General features: G+C 39.3%; 1 protein-coding gene across 1 annotated transcript; it reads right to left on the bottom strand.

Moving 5' to 3' along the window:
- Positions 1–138: 138 nt before the first annotated feature.
- Positions 139–14,797, bottom strand: get3 (guided entry of tail-anchored proteins factor 3, ATPase). The gene is made up of 7 exons (XM_057844145.1): positions 14,646–14,797; positions 13,617–13,764; positions 13,216–13,364; positions 12,575–12,725; positions 12,373–12,480; positions 10,976–11,173; positions 139–2,371 (listed from the first exon to the last, which is right to left on the bottom strand). Exons 1-7 carry the CDS (start codon positions 14,783–14,785, stop codon positions 2,243–2,245), a joined length of 1,023 nt encoding a protein of 340 aa, XP_057700128.1. The 5' UTR covers positions 14,786–14,797; the 3' UTR covers positions 139–2,242.
- Positions 14,798–15,030: the final 233 nt, after the last annotated feature.

Genomic DNA, 15,030 nt, shown 5'->3' with positions numbered 1-15,030 from the left:
TGTATTAAATGCTCCTGATGACTAAATCTATCAAAAACAAAAAACACTCATCGGAATTAAGTTTAAGTAACACTTGCAACATCATGTAACAGAAATTTCCATAGAAAAGTGTTTTTTTATATTGATTTATTTAACTCATATGCATTCACTTACACAATTGACTTGCAGTGTGAGCAGTCAATCTGTATCCCTATCCATCTAAATGCTCAGCTCAAGTTAATGTTGGATGACATTCACTAATTTATAACAATGCACTTCATGATGCAAGACATGGGTTACAATAATATTCTCACAAGGTTCAGAAAAAATATTTGAAAGTTAAGAGCTCAAACCTCACACTGCAATAGGAGTAGTGCTTAAATAATAATATTTCAGAATCTCAGGATGCTGCCACAGACCCCCAAAAAAGAAACCAATGTTGAATTATACTCATTAAAAATGTCCGTGAGCTTTGATTATAATCTTAGCATTAGAATAATATGTAATCTAGATATTAAAACGTTAAATTAATAATGAAACTGCTCCGTTTCTCTGTTACTCCGAAACCCCACAGAGTCCGTCACAGCTCAGCTCCAATCCGTTGTGGACTGCCTACGTTGCCCAATGCCGATTGCATAAGTGTTATTAATAACGGGGTTAGAGTAAAACGGCGTATCTAACGTTGTTATTTTTTTCAGTAGTGAATTATCGAATTACTTTTCCCATCTTTGTAACGCTGTTAGTTACTGAGGATGTGAAGGGGCACGTTAGAACAATTTGGTTGAATGAAGCGCAAGTTGTCCGATTTTGTTACACAACCACCTGCCTGCCCTGGAGCGCGCAGAGCAGAAGGGGGGGAAGGGGTGGTGACGCCATTGCAAACTCAATAATGATGGACTACGTGGTTTCGGAGCATTAGCATACCATTCACGTTCTCGTTAGCATTAGCATTTAACGTTGTAAGGGTCATCTTAAACTCTAAATAAATTTGAAAGTAAAAGATTCTATACCGTTACACTCTTATATAGGTGATATTTAAAAGTTTAAAATGCAAAGGTTTTGTGTATTTACGAGCTATTTTAACCCAAACATTCAGGACAAGTTGTTTATTTGAATTCTATTGATGTAACAAATGACTGAATAAAGGTAAACAATTGAAAGAGAAATACATTTGTGATATGTTCACCAAAACGCGCTGTGAAAGGGGAATTAACCAGCTGCTTTCATGTATAACACGTGACGGTGAAGCCCCAGACATTATACTAGGACCCGGTTAATATCCGTGTCATCTCCATGTCAGTTGACCAGGGAAATTGCTTTTAGACATAAAGGTTACCTGTTTAAATTCCTGGACTTAACCAGAGTTCAGCATATGTCTGAAAGGGGCTCAAGATGCTTGATGCTGCATTGAACAGACTAGTAAAATACAAAAAAAAAAAATGTTTAATTATGAGTAGACGGTTAAACGTTTAAACGGCTAGTTGCGCACATCCCGAATTTTTACTTTGACAGACCAGAGAGGAAGGGCAGAAGCGGAACTGGATTGGAGCTGAGCGGATGATGTGGACCACCTTGTATTGATTAAAATAGCAAATTATTTGTTGTGTCGTTCGGAACAGAGCAACGCTGAGCGGACATGGATTATATGGAATTTGGGGGTTACAGGCAGGATGCAGGGCAGACCTTGAACTGGTTGCTAGCCAATCGCAGGACGTGACGAGTCAGACAACTATTGACTCACATATAGGGACAAATTTGGTGTGTTCTATTAGCCATGTGGAAGGACCCCCACACAGGCAAAGGGAGACCACGTAAACTCCACAGACAAAACCTGAACCATAAACAGAAGGAAAAAAAAAAACTGAGTCCTCTTGCTGACCAGCCTTGATTGTGGAAAATATGTCTGAAAGTATAGAGATGAGATTTTAAAGACTGAAGCGTAATGTAGTGACCCGCTGTAAAATGGTTAAAATGCTTTTTAATAGTTCATTTTAATGTGGGAATATTACTGCTTAAGAGATATGATGCATGGTGATAGGCGAGTCGGGCAGCACCAAAGCATATTTTCCTAGCTTTCTAACAGGGTGGCTTATGTAGATGGGATATGCCACCAGATGCACTTCAAGTGCGCCTTATTCGTATGCTCCGCTTTGCATGAGGGCTTGAGGACTAATAGGTGAGAGGTCGGTTGGGGGAGCACAAAAGGGCGCCTGGTCTTTGGGGGAGAAGAGTGGTCTGAGGGCTGGTCGCGCAAAGAGGGGAATTACTTATTTGGTGGTTTGTAGGGTTCCAGAAGTTGCTTGGAGAATGTGTTGACCTTGTCAGCACCCCGAACTTCATGGGGTAACAAAGGCAATTTGACTATGTGGAAATCTTCATAAAGGTCCTCCATCTGTGGAAACAAACACATGCACAAGTTTTTGGTTTTATTTTTGCAAGTTTATACTGTATTTTGCGATCAAGTGCTACTGTTACAAACATGGATAATAATAATATTTATCTAGTGCAAAAACTGTATATCAATTGACAAAAATAACGGGCTACCAGTAGGCCCAACGCATGCAGATAAAGGCCACTTTGGAAGATGAGGTCATTTATATGAGGCTGATTTATACTGTATATGACAATAAACAGGCAATGGAAGCTATACACCAACTAAATTGTATCACTATTGGCCTTGCCCTAACCAATCCTGTTGGGCTGCTGAGTCTCAGCTTTCAGATTGTTGTCCTGTTGACTTCTCATATGCTTGCAGGAAAAAGTAACCAAGAAAACTTTTTGTGCTTTCACAATTTTTGATTTGAAGAAAGGTGTGTTACATGCCAATTTGTGGGAATCAACAAGAGGTATTTATTTATGAAAACAGCAAACATTTTGATACATATTTTGTATTACGTATGTACCAAGAGCATAGGTTTGGTTTCACCGTTGGTAGAGATGATATAACAGTATAACCTGCATTTAAACTTTTTTGCTGGGGATGGGACATTAATAAGACCAAACAGATTATTGAACAGGGGGAAGGGTTACAGTTCTCATATGAATATGAACCTAATCAATTTATAAGCTTAATGATCAATGCAAAATAAATCTGTATCGACTTTTACTAACTTTCAAGTGTATTGGTTCAGGTGCTAAAATGTTAGATTCAAACCTTCATTTCGAAAAACTAATAAAGAAATATTTTGAAGGTCAAGTCCAATTATTAAAAAAAAAAACTGGTAGCTATCCAAGAATGGGTCCACTGGAGCACCACTAGACTCAATCTAAAGTGTTGTAATCAGGGGTGAAAGTGGGCGGGAATGGTCAGGAACGCAGTTCCGGTATAAGATTCAGGGCTGGAACGCAGTTCTGGTGTTCTGCCAAAATCTCCGACATCGGCGAAATGTGCTACATTAGTCGAATTTTACATCCAAAGTACTACCGTGCGCTCTAAACTTGTTTTGTTTAGATGAATACAGGCATAAGGTAGTAAAAAAAAAATCCTGAAGAATCTACTTAAATGTGGTTATATCAAATAAGGATGGTTTAAATTCGCTACGTGACTAATGTGGTCAATTGCTTCAAAGCTAACACAAAAAAACCACAGTGGTTAAAAGTATTAGAAGGTAATACATGCAAAACGTATCTTTGAGGCAGTGAAAAGGTTTTAAAAAACTAAATAAAAACATAATAGTGAGTACTCGCCGCTTCTAACCGATGTGCGCATGCTTGCGCAAGCGCGCTGAGCATTGTGTAGGACGTTTCGCCCCGTAGTAAGGAATGGCCAAACACCGGTATAAGATTCAGAGCAGTTATACGGTGCTTTGATTCCAAAAATATGACGGCAACTGTCAAAACGCGATGTAGAAAAAAAAAATACAAAGCTTCCACACTTCCATTTCATCTCCAAGAAGAAAACAATCTACCAACATCAGATTTACATACATAAGTGTTAACAACAAGCATAATAAAGTGCTTGTGTAGCGTAATCCGTTTCCACCCATATTTATTATTTATTTTATTCCACAGATGGCATGGAGGTTTCCCCAGCTGCTGCAGTTATCTAAATCTGACAATGACGAGTCACGTCAATGTGCGTATGCACGCAGCAAAGCAAAACACCTGGACTCATTTATCCGTTCATTTGGCTGACATACGGACTGTGATCACCAGAAATAGTTAGCTCTGATTGGTTCAAATGTGTATGTTTTCTGAAACAGCAAAAAAAAAAATGCAATGCAGCAGAAAATGGATCAAATCTTTAAAAACAAGGAAAGAGTTAAGGTGGCTTATTTATCATATTTAGTTTTATTTGCTCTGATGGGGAGGTTCAGAACATCTTAGCTGTCAATGTGAACTTCTGACTTATATTTGTTCATGTTAGGCTACCGATTCATTTCCTTATAATTTAAACAAGTCAATGTTTGCGCTCTCTTCAAAATATATTCCATTTCACTCTGCATAATATGAGTCATTTGGACTTATTTTTCTGAAGTATGTTACTTATATCTTTATTATTAAAAAACAACAAAAAGTATATGTTTACATTAATTTCAATTTAATATACATCCTATGTTCTTTAGTTAAAATTGAGATTTGGCATTTAGTATGTGAGGAAATGAGGGAAAATAAAAACTAGGAGATGAAGGTTGGGGTTTAAGCTGTTTTTGTCAACTTTTATTTTGCAATTCATGGAAAAAAATACAGTTTTAAATGAAAATAGGTTTTTGTATGTGTTATAGAAATAACTGACCAAAACAGTTTCCTTTGCATTTCAGTAGTATTGCCCTAAAAAAAAAAAAAAATTCTGGCTCTGTGGTGACCTTCACGTTGGGGAGTTTCGGCAAGAAATTCTAACCACTTTCACCCCTGATTGTAATATATAAGTGATTTGGGAAAAATTTTTGGAAGGGAAAAAAAAAAAAAACATCCAAGGACCGATCTACAGTGCCTTGCAAAAGTATTCGGCCCCCTTGAATCTTGAAACCTTTCGCCACATTTCAGGCTTCAAACATAAAGATATGAAATTTAATTTTTTTGTCAAGAATTAACAACAGGTGGGACACAATCGTGAAGTGGAACAACATTTATTGGATAATTTAAACTTTTTTTAACAAATAAAAAACTGAAAAGTGGGGCGTGCAATATTATTCGGCCCCTTTACTTTCAGTGCAGCAAACTCACTCCAGAAGTTCAGTGAGGATCTCTGAATGATCCAATTTTGTCCTAAATGCCCGATGATGATAAATAGAATCCACCTGTGTGTAATCAAGTCTCTGTATAAATGCACCTGCTCTGTGATAGTCTCAGGGTTCTGTTTAAAGTGCAGAGAGCATTATGAAAACCAAGGAACACACCAGGCAGGTCCGAGATACTGTTGTGGAGAAGTTTAAAGCCGGATTTGGATACAAAAAGATTTCCCAATCTTTAAACATCTCAAGGAGCACTGTGCAAGCCATCATATTGAAATGGAAGGAGCATCAGACCCCTGCAAATCTACCAAGACCCGGCCGTCCTTCCAAACTTTCTTCTCAAACAAGGAGAAAACTGATCAGAGATGCAGCCAAGAGGCCCATGATCACTCTGGATGAACTGCAGAGATCTACAGCTGAGGTGGGAGAGTCTGTCCATAGGACAACAATCAGTCGTACATTGCACAAATCTGGCTTTTATGGAAGAGTGGCAAGAAGAAAGCCTTTTCTCAAAGAGATCCATAAAAAGTCTCGTTTAAAGTTTGCCACAAGCCACCTGGGAGACACACCAAACATGTGGAAGAAGGTGCTCTGGTCAGATGAAACCAAAATTGAACTTTTTGGCCACAATGCAAAACGATATGTTTGGCGTAAAAGCAACACAGCTCATCACCCTGAACACACCATCCCCACTGTCAAACATGGTGGTGGCAGCATCATGGTTTGGGCCTGCTTTTCTTCAGCAGGGACAGGGAAGATGGTTAAAATTGACGGGAAGATGGATGCAGCCAAATACAGGAACATTCTGGAAGAAAACCTGTTGGTATCTGCACAAGACCTGAGACTGGGACGGAGATTTATCTTCCAACAGGACAATGATCCAAAACAAAGCCAAATCTACAATGGAATGGTTCAAAAATAAACGTATCCAGGTGTTAGAATGGCCAAGTCAAAGTCCAGACCTGAATCCAATCGAGAATCTGTGGAAAGAGCTGAAGACTGCTGTTCACAAACACTCTCCATCCAACCTCACTGAGCTTGAGCTGTTTTGCAAGGAAGAATGGGCAAGAATGTCAGTCTCTCGATGTGCAAAATTGATAGAAACATACCCCAAGCGACTTGCAGCTGTAATTGGAGCAAAAGGTGGCGCTACAAAGTATTAACGCAAGGGGGCCGAATAATATTGCACGCCCCACTTTTCAGTTTTTTATTTGTTAAAAAAGTTTAAATTATCCAATAAATTTTGTTCCACTTCACGATTGTGTCCAACTTGTTGATTCTTGACAAAAAATTTAAATTTTATATCTTTATGTTTGAAGCCTGAAATGTGGCGAAAGGTTGCAAGGTTCAAGGGGGCCGAATACTTTTGCAAGGCACTGTATATGTATCTTTTTTCCAATGTAAAATCTGAATAAATACATTGAACACGCACAAAAAAATGCGGGGGGGGGGGGGGGGGGGGGGGGGGCTTCTTTGCGGTTTTCACTTATTGCGGCGGGTTTGGTCCCCATTAACCGCAAAGGTGGCTTGTGGCAAACTTTAAACGAGACTTTTTATGGATATCTTTGAGAAATGGCTTTCTTCTTGCCACTCTTCCATAGAGGCCAGATTTGTGCAGTGTACGACTGATTGTTGTCCTATGGACAGACTCTCCCACCTCAGCTGTAGATCGCTGCAGTTCATCCATTGTGATCATGGGCCTCTTGGCTGCATCTCTGATCAGTTTTCTCCTTGTTTGAGAAGAAAGTTTGGAAGGACGGCCGGGTCTTGGTAGATTTGCAGTGGTCTGATGCTCCTTCCATTTCAATATGATGGCTTGCACAGTGCTCCTTGAGATGTTTAAAGCTTGGGAAATCTTTTTGTATCCAAATCTGGCTTTAAACTTCTCCACAACAGTATCTCGGATCTGCCTGGTGTGTTCCTTGGTTTTCATAATGCTCTCTGCCCTTTAAACAGAACCCTGAGACTATCACAGAGCAGGTGCATTTATACGGAGACTTGATTACACACAGGTGGATTCTATTTATCATCATCGGTCATTTAGGACAACATTGGATCATTCAGAGATCCTCACTGAACTTCTGGAGTGAGTTTGCTGCACTCAAAGTAAAGGGCCGAATAATATTGCACGCCCCACTTTTCAGTTTTTTATTTGTCAAAAAAGTTTAAATTATCCAATAAATTTTGTTCCACTTCACGATTGTGTCCCACTTGTTGTTGATTCTTGACAAAAAAATTAAATTTCATATCCTTATGTTTGAAGCCTGAAATGTGGCGAAAGGTTGCAAGATTCAAGGGGGCCGAATACTTTTGCAAGGCACTGTATATAAGACATGTTTTTTCACTTTTTTCACCAAAGTATCATTTATAAATGGTTTTCAAGCACTTCAAAATCTAAGAATAATGATAAGTTTTAAACATGTTACTGCCCCACCGAATTATTTTTTAAACAAGAATAAAGTATTAAGAAAATGCTTGGCTTTATTAAATGCTTCATAGTGAGTCTACTCAAACCCTCTCAGGCTTTGTTAAACGGTGATTGACACATGTGCAAAGTTTTTCTTTTTATATATATTTTTTTGTTTGAAGCAACTTATTTGATTGAATAATAAAGACACAAATGTCCTAGCCAAAATGTGGCCCAAACGCAAAACAACATTACTTCAATGGATAAATTTGTTTCAATCAAGAAAAATAGTTTTCAAATGCTTTTTTTGTCTCAAATTTATTTTTGCAATCAAAAACAATTTTTTTTTATTGAAGTGACTTTTTTGGGATTAAAAGTATATACTGTATTTTGATTGAAGCAACTTTGTTTTTGATAGAAGTAACTTTGTTTTTTGATTGAATAATAAAAACACAAATCTACCTCCATCGTTATTGAGAGAGAAAGAAATTAAGAAAGCTTTAAAACTAAAAGCCACCGGGGAGTCTGTTTTTTTTTTTTTTTTTTTTTTTTTAATTTATATTTCATTACATAGACTTGCCTCGTAGGGAAAGGAGATTGAGGGATAAAAAAAGGAGTTGGATGAGGCTGCTAAAGGCAGTGGATACCTCATCAGCTGGGTGAATAGCAGACCTGGTAAGAACAAGTTTGCAAGGATAGTCGGGTATTAAATACAAATATAAACACAATTGCAATGTCATTTTACTATAAGATTTTATGTCATTGCTTTATTAATCATTAGGTGCTAGAGTTGTTAAGTATGGATAATAATGAAATAATAGTTTTGAGAAAACTGTGCTGTTGGTGGCTCAGTGACCATCTGATGTGGTTTGTTCTCAGATGAACAAGTTGAGGAAGGAAGTTTTGATGCAGAGGTTGAAGGAAGAAAAGAGGCAGACTGACTGAGTCACAGCCAGAAAGTGTTGATGACAGTTTTGATTTCTATTCACTGTTGCCCCCTCCCAATTAAAGTATGTCACAGTCGCAGCCAATTATTATCTAAAGCTGGTTAAAATTGAAGTTATGTTGTTTTAAGGTGTATTAAATACAGTGGTACCTCTACATACGATCACTTCGACACACGATCTTTTCGACATCCGACGTAAAATTTGAGCCGCCATTTGTTTCTACATCCGACGAGTTGCTCGAAATACGACGACATGACAGCACTGCAAACGAACGCACGGTGGATTTTCTTGTGTGAGAAATCAACACAGTTTTCAAAAAAAGTTGATACAGTTGGAGAAACAAGGAAAAAAGTGATGCTTACCTTTGAAATGAAGATGCAAGTTATAGAAAAATATGAGCTTGGTGTGCGTGTCCCTGAACTGGCTCAACAATACAGCTCCATGGTCCTCTTCCGACCACCGTTCGCCACTATTTATAAGTTAAGGTGACAATTATTATTGTGGTAACATTGCCAAGGAAATCGCCAGCTTCGTCACGTTTTTATCATTTATTTAAGAACTTATCCAACACAAAACGCCCATTGTCTTAAGCAGTTGACTGCTCTCAAGAAAACGAAAGTATTATCTCTACCGCACCGACCTATCTCACCGTGACGTCAGCTTCGCGGTGCGTTCAGGGACAGTAAAAAGTGTCCGCCATATTAGAATCCAATTCGTTACATTATTTACAGGAATAATTATTAATTATTCTTCTTCTTATTATATTATTCTGACTTATTTATTTATAACTTATTTGTTTTTCTATGTTTAATTGCCATTTGTAACAGTGCCAGCAGTATTTATTAAGAATTTAGTGTATGTTTTTAGGCTTTGGAACGAATTAATGGAATTATAATGTATTCCTATGGGAAAATCCTGCTCGACATACGACCATTTCGACTTACAAACAAGGTCCTGGAACGAATTAAATTCGTATGTAGAGGTACCACTGTACTTGTTCATGTGCTTCTTTTGATCTACGAGCACCCGCCCCTTCACCGGTCTCTGCACGGCCCTGCTGAAACACAGTGTGGGTCGACAGAGCTCAATATTTTGTTGGGGTGTACAGTGTACTGGAACATATTTCCTCCACACCCTTCTCACCTTTTTAACCCCTGACCCATTTTCATGCCTGGCTATGAGAGTATGAGTCTGGCCACCATTCAGCAGAAAAAAATTTCCAGGGCGGAGCCAGCCACAGCAAATAGACAGCGGAGCGGACCAATCAGCGACGGGCTGACGCGACGTCGGTAAAGCAACAAGAAACTAGCGAGAGACATTTCAACATATTCAACATGGCTAGCGCGAGACAGACTGTTGGTTTTAGCGACTCGATGTGTTTTTGGTCATGTAAAACCGAATTTACCGCGGATTGGAACATATTGCCGCTGAGTCTGGTGTACCAGGCTACGGGACTACTGTCTCCTGCATTCTGCTGCATTTGGAGCGATCCGGCGACACCGCATTCAGCAATTTATATTACATTCAGTGGTCTCAAAATGCCCTAAAGAGATACACCAGGCTTGAAAATGTACACACACACCCTACCCCGAGGGTCAGAGACCCTCCCACCACAGTCTCCTAAAATCCTGTGGGAAACACTGAATTCTAATATGTGATTTCATTTCACAGATTTTTTCCATGTAAATTCATGTCAGCATCCCCCCTGAAGTGGACCTATTTTTGGATAACTCCCCATTTTTTTGGTGTTTTTTTTTTTGTTTTTTTAAACAAAGGGACTTGCGCCACTGCGTTGCATTACCGTAATGCACATAATGCAAACAGTGATCCAAATGAGGGACGACTAACTTGACTTCGTTGTTCCTTGTGGAGGCTGGCCTGACCGCAGTAGTTTTGCAGGTTAGCAAGTTCACGCAGTTTGATGTTATGTGCGCTCTGATGCAGGGCGATCTTTCAGTATCAAAATTTGTGGTGTTTCCCCTACCTTCGCAATATTGACGCCTTTTTACATTACTTACAGTGGCCACTGCTGGCCGGAAAAAAAAAATAATCTTCCAATATCGCTCCTCTTTGAAGGGGGCACAGGAGGTGGCATATTTGTCGACATTAATCTGTCGGGGCTGTGCGAGTGTGCCCAGGGGGGTTCAAATGTGTGTTTGGGGGGGGTTGTGGACCGGCAGATTCAGCAAGGGAAGAAAGATAAGTGTAAGTCTGAACACAATAAAAATAATACACTTACGGTAATAATGGTAGAGTCTATTGTATCCTTATAACATATGGAAAGACCATCTAAAATACCTATATAACTGAACTCGTTATATAACGCAAGTATGGTTGCTTAAAAGTCAGTGGGGACAATTTGAGAATCCTGAAAAGTTGGTAGTGTTATGTCACTACCATCCCTATGCAAACCTACAACCTTAATCTGTACCTACCCTTTTGCACAAGCATTGTACTTAAACACATACCTGGTCCAAATACTTGGACTGAATCTTGTGGCGTGCTTCACACATTTTACACGGTCTCTCAGCATCGGGAAAAACAAGCTGGTTGACAATGATGTTGTGCGTATCAATACGGCACTTTGCCAGTTCCTGAATTAGCCGCTCTGTTTCATACAGGGACAGGAACTCGGCGATACACACACAAATGAATGTGGTTTGCTCCTGTGGGTGGCAAGAAAGATACTTAGTTAAGATTTCTATAAAAAAGGAAGACATTCACATTTCTTTTGAGACAAGCAAAGCAGAAAAATGCCAAATGCTGAGATGTATTACTTACTGAATTTTACCAGTTTAATATCAAATATTGTGCCCTTACTAAGTGTAGTATAGAACAGAATCTTTCGAATTCGAATGAAAAATGGGGGTGGGATAATATTACATAAATGAAAAAATACATAAATTACTTTTACAAAATGTTATTGGTTGAAAGCCACAAACAAGTTGTAAATTTTTGACCCAAGCAGCAAACATTTTTCCAAGCTCCCCTAGCGCCACCTCTACAACCCACAGGTAGGGCTCTTTCACACTAGCACTGTTTGGTCCTTTTCAACCCGTCCAGAGTTGTTTTTCTCAGATAGCCCGCTTCATTTTGTAAATGTGATCACGTATCCGAACTCTAGTTCGGACCAAACAAACGAACTCTGGTCCACTCAAAAATCGTGGGTCTTAGTCCATTTTAAGCGCACAAGCGAAGCAGGGTGCGCTTATAACATTGGCCGAGACAGACTGAGCCTCTCGGTCTGTCCCTTTCATGAGTCTCAATCTCCTGGAAGAGGTAGACAGTCCAAAAAGTCACGAAACTGAAAGCAATCACGCATGAGTGACTTGAGGAACCACGGGTTCACTTTCATGGTTTAATTTTACGCTATGCATTTTTTTATACACTCCATTTCGTTCGTCATCAAGTCAGGAGGGGCCGGCCCCACCACTGGCCGAACAGCAACTTAATTTATGCTACATTACGTGCAGCTACTGTGACGCTTCACGCTCCTTCCCCTCCCTAGTAGGGAGATATTTCCTCTTCTAAATTTGTCCAAACAATGAGAGCGCCTTTCGTCCACGTGATGCTACTCGGAAAATTTGGTTGGCACAGAGTGAATACTGAACCTTTTCAACAAGTAATTTTTAAGTGTTGTTGCGAGGTAGTTCTCCAACCGGACCCTGGTCCTCTTGGTCTAATGTGAAAGTGCCCGTAGAAAAAAATTAAAGAATGCTATTAAATGTTCCTGCGCAAATCCAGGGACGTCATGTTTAAGAAATGCGTTATTTTACATGGGTTTTGGTATGACTATGTACTCAAATTGTTTTGCAGACACCCATATTACACTCACAAACCAGATTTGTAAGAAGCAATGACTTACAGGGTCTTTGAACTGCTCACTAACAGAACGGATAACAGGAAGTGTTTCTTCCAGCTTTGACGCCAGCTGGTCAGCATTCATGTCACCCAGCCCCAGCATGTTGCACATCTAGCAAAAAAAAAAAAAAAAACAAACAGGGGGGAAAACTTATTTTGTACACATTTTCAGGCGAAAAAAAAGCCTCAATTCCCCCCCTTCTCACCTGGGATATGAACGGACTAATCTGGTTCTTGATCTGCATGAGTCGGCCCAAACCACGTTCCACTATGGTAGGAAAGTTAAGCAGGCGGAGCGTGTGGCCAGTAGGTGCGGTGTCAAAGACAACCACGGAGAAGTTCATTCCTTTAACTAACCTGAGATGCCAACAAAATAAATAAAAATATATGTATATAAATATACTGTCAATGCAATCTTTTCATCAGTGTAGTTCAGTTCTCCACAGTAGCTTCCTGATCAGGTTACCACTGAATGCTAGAGTTTCCACCACACGGTGTGAAGGATGGCAATATCATCAACCTTATGAATAAAGTTGATTTTATATACCAATGAGATCTTTTGTCATTTGGCAAATAAGTTAACAAAAGAAACATTGTACAGTACAGTGCCATGTTTTAACAGTAAATGATGACAGCTTCGGACCATCCTCGGTAATAAACCATGCAGGGATCTTTTTTCTGTGGGTTCCATCGGATATGAATTAGGTATTCTATCTGTCAACCAATCAAATAACATTGCACTATGCATGGCTGCCTGTTACCCAATTTGGTTTGGATAGTAGAATCTTAAAATAGAAAATCACTAGAATTGATTGAAAACTGTTTGACATTGATGTGACTGTCTCACCTCATGACCTCGGCATAGCTCATGGCTTCATCAATGCCAGGGAAGGCGCTCATGGCTTCCTGCATCATCTTTTTTCCCATGCTGAGCATGTTGTCTTCCTCAAAGAACTCATCAGGCAGCTCTGCGACTCCCAAGCTTGGATCAATTTCCTACACTCACAGAAAAAAAAACCACACATTTGCAGGATAACCCATTTGTTACAGATTTTAATCCTCCATAAGGCATGTATTTTGCAGAATGTGTTGTGCTTTGAGAATGTGAATTTGTCATAAGACTGAAAAGGCAAGAGAAACAGTCTTTTGTTTTTTCCAAGGTTTTTTTAATGACCCATTCCTGAAAGGCACAATATTTAATGACCCATTCCTGACAGGCACAATATTTACTTATAGACATAAACTTACCATGGCAAACAAGTTGTCATAGCCCTTGACTTTTGTAGGCACCTTTGAGAACTTCTGGTCAAAAGCATCGGAGATGTTATGTGCAGGATCAGTAGAGATGATAAGGACACTCTCTCTGACAGCAGCCAGCTGGACAGCCAAACTACAGCTGTAAAAGTTATTCAAAACGGCAAAGAAGGGTAAACATTAAGCTCTCTACCAAAAGAAATAAGAACACGGGATAATGGGAGTCCGCGTCACACCAATGAACGTCTACTCTTTGTTGGTTTGGTGGACGATCAGTTTAGTAGTTTTTTTGAGTGCTGGGCAAAACAATGACTCTGTCATCCCACAGTTGCGCATTTCAATAAAATCGATTTAAGTGTTTCAAGTCTTTGAATCAACTCACTGGAGGCTTAGCTAAGAACATCACAATCCAAAACAAGAGCTACAGTCAAAACTCAAGAGTCTACCTCGGAAATGATAATATCGTCTTTTCGTCCTCTTCCATATAACGAAGTTGGAAGGTAAATCCAACAAAAAAACAATGCTTAGATTTATCAAATTACATCCAATTTAACCGCAAATCGAAATTGCGATTTTTTTTTTACTTATTGAGACATTACGTTCTTATTCATGTGTTTATATACTTCATTAACCGGCCTATAACAGCAAACGTTAACGATCGCTTTGATTTTGAAATATTAATACACGTTTTCTTTCACAAGAAATGAAAAACGCTTTATTGTTTCATTAGAAAACAGCTGTAAAAGACGTGTCATGTGTGCCCGTTGCCTGTGGCGGTGTAGCTAAGTTGCATGCTAGCCGGCATTTTGACATTTGTGGCATTACAGAAACGCGGTTTGAATGTGTCGTTAAAGAGTCTGTTAACAGCTGTAATATGAAAAATAACAAACTGAGCTATAAAATGACTTCAAACCTCGTCCAATGACAACGAAATCAATTGAAAACCTCTGACGCCAGCTTCAACAACACGGTGACCCTCTATATCAGAGCTCGGGAGGCTACTTTTTTTTTTTTAACACTTACCTACACGTCGTTTTACCGACACCACCTTTCCCCCCGACAAATATCCATTTTAAAGATTTCTGCTCGATAATATTTTTTAATGTTGGTTCTAAAGGTTCTACATCAGGCGCATCTTCAAACTCGTCTTCCAACGCTGCCATCTTGTGTGTTTGGTGTCGTCAAACTCGGGTGGGAGGGATCAATACCTCTGATACATTCAGAGTTCCTCGGAATTTTCCATTTTAACTAGTAGAACTTGCATTCGAGGCAACGTTCAGTAGGGGGCGAATCAATTGGGTCGAAGACTGCAAATGCAATCAAGTTTAAATTCAGGAGTCGCCCCGTGTGCCTGTACCGTTATTGAGAAGTGTACTGTATATAAAAATGACCTATGAATATGAATAAT

This window comes from Corythoichthys intestinalis, chromosome 8 (assembly GCF_030265065.1).
Source record: "Corythoichthys intestinalis isolate RoL2023-P3 chromosome 8, ASM3026506v1, whole genome shotgun sequence".
Classification (NCBI taxonomy): Eukaryota; Metazoa; Chordata; class Actinopteri; order Syngnathiformes; family Syngnathidae; genus Corythoichthys; species Corythoichthys intestinalis.
Note: the sequence above shows the minus strand (reverse complement) of the source record. Positions and strands in the feature narration are given on the sequence as shown.